Raw genomic sequence first — 9,408 nt, 5'->3', positions numbered from 1 at the left:
GCAGCAGTCAAGAAATCAAACGACATATTGCATTAGGCAAATCTGCTGCACAAGACCTTTTTAAAGTATTGAAGAGCAAAGATGTCAGCTTGAGGACTCAGGTGTGCCTGACCCAAGCCATGGTATTTTCAATAACCTCATATGCATGCGAAAGCTGGATAGTGAATAAGGAAGACCGTAGAAGAATTTATGCTTTTGAGTTATGGTGTTGGAAGAGAATATTTCAAGTGCCATGGACTGCCAAAAGAGGACCAAGACTACGAAGCCAATAAATGCAAAAGGTGAAGGTCTGTAGTGTTGTTGTTGGGTGTCGTTAACTGGATTCTCACTCACAGAAATCCTAAACTGCCCCATAGGGTTTTCTTGACTGTAATCTTTATGGAAGCAGATTGAGATGTGTCTTATCTTTCTCCATTTGAGCTGCAGGGTGGGTTTGAACCACTAGCCTTTCAGTTGGCAGTGGAGTGTGTGATGCTGTATACCAGCACTCCTTGGGGCTCTATTGTCTGCTATCTCGGTAGCTAAGATGTGGTAGAAAACAGAGTTCCTAAATACACCATGCTCGGTTCCAAAGACCAGGTTGTTAGTTGAAAACTGGCGTTAAGTGAAAATGCAGGAGGGCCACAGCACATTGTGACTTCTTCGTTGTGTAAGAGCCAAACCTCTGAGAATCACGCCTGGCCAAGTTGAGCTACTCATCTCATGTCTTGGCGTTCATTACCGTCAGACATCCATTGTTAATATAGAAAATAGTTAGACAGTGGCTGTTTTACTATTGTAAAATGTGAAACAATGGATAATGGGACAGTTGATAATGAGGCCTAGGTGTATGCTGTTTCCCCTTCAGTATTTTCATACAACCTTCCAAAACCAAACCCCACACTGTAGTGTTGATTCTGACTCACAGTGACCCTCTAAGGGCAGGGTAGAACTGGCCCATAGGGTTTCCAGAAGCTGTAAATCCTTATGGAAGAAGCATTTTTCTTCCACAGAGCGACAGGTGGGTTCAAACCAACAACCTGTCAGTACGCAGCGGAGTGCATAACCACTGCCACAGGGATCCTCCTCCACACAACCTTAAAAAGCACTTGTTCTTGTTAAGTGCCAGTGAGGTGTCTTTGACTCATAGCAACCCTGTATAGGGTTTCCAAGGAGCGGCTGGTGAGATTGAACTGCCGACCTTGCAGTTCAAACCGACTTTGCAGTCCAGCACATTAACTCACAGTGCGACACCAGGACTCCTAAAGGCAAAGAAAGCTCCCCAAATTCACTTCTAAATGCTGCCAAAATCAATCGGTGCTAAAAATTCTTGGGAGAAAATTTGAGGAGGATCTGTTTCCATAAAGATTACAGCCAAGCTAATTCTTTGGGATGGTGCTACTCTGTCTCATTGGGTCACGATGAGTCGAAATCTACTTGACAGCACTTAACAACAAGAGCAGGCTATTTATATAGTCTCAAACATCTTTCAGCAAGCTAGTTATTCATTATAAAAGGAGAAACAGTAACTTCACAGTGGGGAAACCCGGCAGACATCACCTTAACGGAGCAGTCAAAGTGAACATCACCAGGAATGGAACAAATCAAAGTGTCCTGCTACCTGGCAGATGTCACAGAAAGAACATAATGTGCTCCTTTGGCTAAGAGTGCATAACCTATCCAATCATGAGAAAACACGGGACTAATCCAAAGTGAGGGACAGTCTACAAGATGATTGGACTCAACTGTACTCTCCAAAAGGTCCATGCCCCCAAACACAAAGGAAGACAAAATATCTAGCTTGAATGTGTTTCTTTTGCTGTAAGAAACTTATTGAGATGGCTGGTAAATACCAATGAAGTCCAAAAATTAGAAAGTAGTATAGCTCAATGTCAATTTTCTGGTTTGAGCAAGTGTATGTATACATCTCCTGGAAACAAACACGGTAGTATTTAGGAGCAAGGGGCATCACATCTGCAACTTAATCTCAGATGGTTCATGAAAATAAATCAGAGAGGATAAAGCTAACACGGTAACATGTTAGCATTTGGAAAGTCTGGAAAATTCAAAAGAAATTGTCTAACTGTAGCTCAATAAAGCAATTACTGCCAAAGTCAAAAAGCAAGGTAGAATTTTAGCATCAGTCAACACTGGATTCTAATCCTTAGCCTCCCACTAAGCTATGTGGCCCTAGATAAATCACGGCACTTCTTAGAACGACAGTCTCTGAGGCTATGGATAGAGGACAATCATTCTACCCATCTCATAGGGTTACTGCGGTGATCAAATGGATTAATGAATAGAAGAGCACACACCATACAAAGTTGAGCTGAATGCAACTGTGATCTTGCTAGCTAACATTTCTCATCACAACACCTTTCAAAAAATTCTCAAGGGCACTTCTGATGATCTAGGCCCCACATAGGGCCACAATTGGGCCCAGGTCATACGCTATGGGCTACCTGATCTGTATATCAGAGTCCCTGGCAACTACTGGATCAGACAAGCAGCAGAGGTCGACCGGCCATGGGATGCCTTCTCCTGTTCGTTTATAACAGCTCAGTCCCACCATGGAGAGCATGGGGCAATGGTGGGATGACAAAAGGTTGTGGGTGGGCAGGGAGGAGCTCAGGTGAGGGCCTGAAGGTGCCAGGGAGATTGGTAGGGAAAGGTGGAAAGGAGGCCATATAGAACGGCAGGGCTGAGGCAGATGGAGGAGTGGTTCCCAGCCGGGTTGGCAGTAGGAGGCAGGCAACACCTAGCAACCACCACCTCCAACCACAGTGGATTTTGCAGTGGTGCGGAAGGCATGGTGAGGAAGGAGGCCCACCATGCATACCCTGAGATGGGCCAGGGGCACCTGATAGGCAGTAAGTGACCAAGGTGGAGGATGGACACCAGCTTGAAAGACAAGGCATGGTCCCAGACTCTTACATAACACTGATTTGACACAACTTGGTCTTTGGAATCTAACCTTACCCATAAGTAAGGAGTTGTTGTTGTTGTTAAGTACCGTGGAGTTGGTTCCGACTCATAGTGACCCTGCACAGGGTTTCCAAGGCTGCAAATCTTTACAGGCGCAGAACGCCTCATCTTTCTCCCGTGGTGAAAGCTGGTAGTTTTGAACTGCTGACCTTGAGGTTAGCAGCCAGATTCGTAACCACTATGCTACCAGAGCTCCTTAAGTAAGGAGTAAGGAGGAGGTATACAATTTCCTGAGGATGAAGTCTAAACTGCTCTCCTGTAATGAAAAATAAAATGGTCTGTATAAATGTAGTCCTGCTGGGGTCAATCATTCATTACAACACAACCCACAGACAATACTCACAATTATGAGGTAAAGGAAGTTGTCGTTGTTAAGTGCTGTGGAGTTGGTTTCGACTTATAGTGGCCCTAAGTAACAGGTTACAATTCAGGATCAAGAAAGACTCAGGATACAGTTCTTGGATTAGGACAGCGTCTTCTCAGATATGCTTGCAGATAGACCTCCCTCTATCCCTTGAGTTTCTTGGGCTGGCCCAACTTCTGCCCTGCTTGGGTAGGTTTTACAAAGCTCTTTAGCTCCATGGGTAAGTACCCAGAGGTAGCCACTCTGCCTGGACACACTCAGCTTTCTCACTCACGAGGCAGGAAGCCCACTGCACCATCTGGTGCTGGTCTCTTGGTTCTGCTTTCCCAATAGCTGCTTCTTCCTGCCTGTTTCCAGTTGTTACAATTCTCTGTTCCCTGGATCTAGGAGGTGCAGGGGCCCCTGAATCCAAAGGACATGCTCTGCACCTGTCTATGCTTGGTGGTAGGCATGGTGGCACTTTCTACCCCCAAATCCCACTCTCCTGTGCTCTGGGATTGGCTCTTTTAGCCTAGAAGGATGGCAAAACTGACAATCTCCTCATTAGGGTTGCATAATGTAAAGAAAACAAAAATCTTCACCACTGGACCAATAAATAACATTCTTATCAATGGAGAAAAGATTGAAGTTGTCAAGGACTTTATTCTTCTTGGATTAACTATCAACACTCATGGAAGCAATAGTCAAGAAATCAAACGACATATTGCATTAGGCAAATCTGCTGCACAAGACATTTTTAAAGTGTTAAAGAGCAAAGATGTCAACTTGAGGACTAAGGTGCACCTGACCCAAGCCATGGTAATTTCAATAACCTCATATGCATGTGAAAGCTGGACAGTGAGTAAGGAAGACATTAGATGAATTGATGCTTTTGAATTATGGTGTTGGAGGAGAATATTGAAAGTGCCATGGACTGCCAAAAGAACCAATAGATCCGTATTGGAAGAAGTGCAGCCAGAGTGCTCCTTGGAGGCTGAGATGGCCAAACTTCGTCTCTCATACTTCGAACATATTGTCAAGAGGGAGCAGTTGCTGGAGAAGGATATCATGTTTGGTAAGGTGAGGGTCAGAGAAAAAGAGGAAGAGCCCCAACGAGATGGATTGGCCAAGTGGCAGCATCAATGGGCTCAAGCGTGGCAACAGTAGTGAGGCTGGCTCAAGATCTGGCAGTGTTTCGTTCTGTTGTGCATAAGGTCGCCATGAGTTGGTACTAACTCGATGGCACCTAACAACAACAACAACAACAACAACAACACCTATTTGCATGATCCCACCCCTACTGGGGCTGTATTTACATTACTAGGAAATTATCCAATCCCCTTGGTGGACCATGAGCACTTATTTGCACAGTCCCACCCAGTCACTTGGTGGGAGTTCCAAGGCCATATAAAAACAATCCATCACATTGCAGTTGTAATCAACTTTATAGATGGTGTTTTTTCCATCTAACATTACATATACGGCAGCATTTAAAAATATGACCTACAGTATTCACAATCAATATTTAATAGATGTATAATATTTCAATGAGGCAGGCTGTAACTTACTGCTACCCTACTGTTAGATATTTGGGTTGTTCCTAAATTTTCAGTATTATAATAAAGCCATCACAAATTCCTTTTTACATACTGATGCTTTGTGCATATTTTGGATTATCTTCTTAGACTAGATGCCCAGAAATAGGATTACTGGATCAAGGGTATAAGCCGAATGCGTCTAGCAGGATTATTTCAATTTACATTGCCAATAATAATGTAGGAAAATACCAGCTTCACTGGTATATATCACTTTAGTACACTGCCTAGTTTTTTCTTCTTCTAATTAATGAGGAAATGGTACCTCTTTGCTCTAACTTGTCATTTAAAAAATATTAATGGATCAACTCGTTTCCTCAAGGAGGCCTGTTGATGCAGTGGTTAAGCACTCAGTTGCTAACCAAAAAGTCGTCAGATTAAATCCACCAGCCACTCCATGGGAGACAGATATGGCAGTCTGCTTCCATAAAGATTCCGACCCTGTGAGGTAGTTCTACCTGCCCTATAGGACTGCTATGAGTAAAAATAGATGCAATAAAATGTTTCATCTTTTTCTTATGTATACCCAGCAAGTGCTTTTGTTGTTTTGTCTGAATATGTCCTTTCATATCGACCAGGATGTTTTGGAAGTATTTTTATCACTTTATTTTAAAAACCCTATAGAATCACACTATCAACCTTTCATTTTGTCCTATGTTAAAATACTTTCCAGTACTGGAAGGTTTAAAGAAGAGGATTGATTTCCAAGTAGATCAATCATATAGTTTATGTTGGAAAAAGTTTCTCATACCAACAGCTCCTTCAACAACAATAAACTAATACTAATAAACTTCTGGTGTGGTGCTGTGGGTTAATGCGCCTGGACTGCAAAGTCAGTTTGAACTGCAAGGTCGACTGTTTAAGCTAACCAGTCGCTCCTTGGAAACCCTATACAAGGTCGTTATGGGTCAGAACCGACTCTATGGCTGAACAACAATAAACTAATAATCCCAAGGAATATGTTGGAAAGTTCTTTACAAGGTTTTGGAAATACATGTGGGGATGGTGGCACAAAGGGTTAAGCAAATGGTTGGTGATTCTGTCAAACTGGTAATCCGCTTCCAAAATGTCACGGCCTTGAAACCCGTTTGAGTACTTCTCCTCTATACACAATGGCAACTAACAACAATGAGGTCAATAAATGACTTGTTCTAACAGGGCTCACCCAGTTCCCTTTAACTAGCAGAATCTTGGTTAAGTGCTCAGCTGTCAACCGGAAGGTTGGAGGCAAAGACCTACCCAGTGGATCCATGAAAGAAGGACCTTCTGATGTAGAAAATCCTATGAGGTCACTATACTCTGTCATATGGACTCACTATGAGTCAAAAATCAACTTGATGGCACCTAATAACAAAACAACAGGCACAAGTTTGAGTGCTAACTCTGACAGGGAACTGCAGGGGAATTCAAACTCACTCTAGCTAGGATACAGGTAATATATATTTTTTTAAGCAGTTGGGTGGGTCATACTCAACAGACAGAACAAACAATTATTTTCCATGACCAGAAAGGGATACACAGTTTCCTAGAAGGAGGCATTTCCTAAGCATAACATAAAACATTCCAAGAGTACCTGATAGTGAACAGAACTCCCAACTCAGGTTTCTTAGGAATTCTGTCTTTTGTAAAAGTGGTTGATAAGTGCCATTGCATCAGTTTCCAGCTCACAGAGATCCTGTAGAGGGTTTCTGAGGCTGTACATCTTTATGGGAGCAGAAAGCCTTACCTTTCTCCCACAGAGCAGCAGGTGGATTTGAATTGCCCACCTTGTGGTTAGCAGTCCTCACAGAACTATACTGTAGCCAATTTTTTCCAAAAAGGAAAAAGTGAAGAGGTTCTTGTCAAAGAAAGGTCAAGTTTGGACTCCGCTAGAGTACATGTGCACACAGGTGTGCACACAGGTATACCTGCTATCTGTATCCCCCGGTCCCACCAACGTCAGGTCTTTGAAGTGGCTGCTGGGGTGAGGATGGGGGGATGCTGAGGGGTGAGGGTAGGGGGATACTGCAAGGCAAGGAAAGGCAGCTCTCTTTCTCTTGACCCCGGCAGCATCTGAGACACTGCTTTGTTGTTGCTAAATGAGGATGAGTTGGTTCCGACCCATAGTGACCATGTATAGGGTCTCCGAGGAGTGACTGGTGAGCTTGAACTGCTGACACTGCGGTTCAAATTGACCTTGCAGTCCAGAACATTAACTGGCAGCGCCACACTGCTAGAACCATAAAATTGCCATCTTGACTTTCCCAGCGATGAAGCAGGTCACTTGGCTTCCCAGGGACCAGCTGGCCTCTGCTTAGCAGCTCCAAGAGCTGGAGGTCAAATAACTTTTGCAAGCTTGTGACCTCATCATTGTGACACCCAGGTGACCTGGCGTTAACAAAGTGCTGACTGTCCTTTCAGTCCTTTGGAAAGCACTCAGGTTTTTAATAGAAGGGACCTATAATTAGGGTAGTAGTCGGTGCTCTTTAACTAGGGAGAAACAGTCCTAAGATCCCCTGTAGTTCAGCACAGACACCATGCTTAAAATTTTTGTATCTTCAAATCTGGTATCCTTTTTCCCTTTTTAAATGTTGTAAATATATATCCATAGCAACATTTGCCAATCCACATTTTTCAGGTGTACAATTTAGCAATATTGCATTAATCATGTTAAGTAATTATCACCCATAATAATCAGAAGAAATTTAGTGTATTGAAGGGACCAGCCTTTTCTTCTTGAGTGTGGGCTCTCTGATTAGGTTTCTTACCTAGCCCACAAGGCAGGACCCAGTTGTCCCTCCTAGCTGTCCCAGAAACTGCAGACAGCTTACAGCTTCTTCTAAGCAGCTATCATTGACCTCTGTGTTGGACTTGCTGAACTTTAAAACCTCAAAATCACCAAGAACGGAAATACAAAAGCCCAAGGCCTAAAGTCTAGAAGTGACCAAAGGAAAAATGTAGGGAAACTCTTGTACATTTCACAGATTGTTGTTGTTTAGTGCCGTTGAATCGGTTCCGACCCACAGTGACCCTGTATAGGGTTTCCGAGTTGCCGATGGTGAGCTTTAACCGCCAACCTTGTAGTTTACACAACTTTGCAGTCTGGCACATTAACCCACGGTGCCACACCAGGGCTCCTTTCACAGCTTGTTGTTGTTGTTATGTGTTGTTGAGCCGGTTCCGACTCACAGTGACCTTGTACAGGGTTTCCAAGGCTGTAAATCTTTATGGGAGCAGAAAGCCTCATCTTTCTCCCTGGGAACAGCTGGTAGTTTCGAACTGCTGACTGTGAGGTTCGCAGCCCGATTCGTAACCACTACTCTAACAGAGCTTCTTTCACAGCTTGTTGCTGTAGTTGTTAAGTGCTGTCCAGTCGATTCCGACCCATAGCAACCCTGTATAGGGTTTCCAAGGAGCAGCTGGTGAGCTTGACCACGAACCGCCAACCTAGCAGTTCAAACGGCTTTGCAGTCTGGCGCATTAACCCACAGTGCCACACCAGGATTCACAGCTTGGACAAGGCTGTTTTTCGGCCTTGGGAGTGGCTGAAGGCGCCACACCCACTGTAGCAGTGGCTGGGAAGGTGGCACCGGAGAGGGAGCAGCCGAAGCTCTAAGCTCTGGGCAGCCGCCTACTCACCTCCCAGCCTGGGGACCAGTGAAGCGGGGACAAGCACAGGGTGTCCTTCCAAATGCTTGGGCCAGACTCCCTAGGAGAGCACTGTAGGGAGTGACTCACCCAGTAGGGAGCTGACTTGAGTGAGGGGGTCACCTCACCACGGCAAAGAGGGGAACCCTCTGAGGCAATGCTCGGGGCAAGCCTGACATTGTGCTGCTAGTCCAGAGCTGCCCTAGGGGCACTGCATCGCTGGGTGCCCACTTTTGGTGCCCACTCAGCTGGACCATTTTTGGTCCAGTAAAGACGGTGCCGCCTGCGAGGGGCGTTATCCACAAGAAAGGCCAGGTAGGGGTCCATCAGAGTCAGGGACTCCAGGGGAAACAGAGCGGCCGCCACCCACCTTATAATATGAAAGGCCCAGAGTAGACGGCCGGAACCGCGGCAGTGCGCAGCGCGCACGATGCTGAGATACAGGTACAGGGCGATGGCCACGGTCCAGAAGAAGGAGCTGGTATTGGCGAAGGTGGAGAGCGCGCCCTGCAGCACGCAATCCCACGAAGGTCCCGAGAAGTCCTGTAGCACCCCATAGAAGTAGGAGGCAGCCGAAAGCAGGTCGGCCAGCGACAGGAAGAGCAGCAGGCGCCGCGCCCGGCTGCGCAGGTCGGGCCACAGGGCGTGTGTGGCCACCAGCAGGCCCGAGCCGAGCGCGGAGAGCACGCAAGACAGCAGTACTACTGCGCGCTCCGACGGCACCAGCACGGTGGGTGGCACTGGCAATGGCATGGTTCGGTGGGGGCCGAGCGGGCACAGGCCGCGGCGTCCTGAGGGCTGAATCTGCGCCGCCGGTGGGGTTACCACCGCCGCCGCCGTCTGGGCAGCTAGGCGCCCGCGGCTCGCGTCCCGGCGCCC

General features: G+C 46.1%; 1 protein-coding gene across 1 annotated transcript in view; it reads right to left on the bottom strand.

Annotated features, from left to right (window-relative positions):
- Window positions 1-9,282, bottom strand: part of GPR157 (G protein-coupled receptor 157) — a 28,287-nt gene extending 19,005 nt beyond the window's left edge. Inside the window, exon 1 of the mRNA XM_006873094.1 lies at window positions 8,900-9,282. Within this exon, the coding sequence (XP_006873156.1) occupies window positions 8,900-9,282 (383 nt within the window). The remainder of the gene's footprint in view (window positions 1-8,899) is intronic.
- Between the last annotated feature and the right edge of the window lie 126 nt (window positions 9,283-9,408).

The sequence above is a fragment of the Chrysochloris asiatica genome, unplaced genomic scaffold, assembly GCF_000296735.1.
Source record: "Chrysochloris asiatica unplaced genomic scaffold, ChrAsi1.0 scaffold00223, whole genome shotgun sequence".
Classification (NCBI taxonomy): Eukaryota; Metazoa; Chordata; class Mammalia; order Afrosoricida; family Chrysochloridae; genus Chrysochloris; species Chrysochloris asiatica.
The sequence above is the reverse complement of the archived record's forward strand: the minus strand, read 5'-3'. Positions and strand labels throughout refer to the sequence as shown.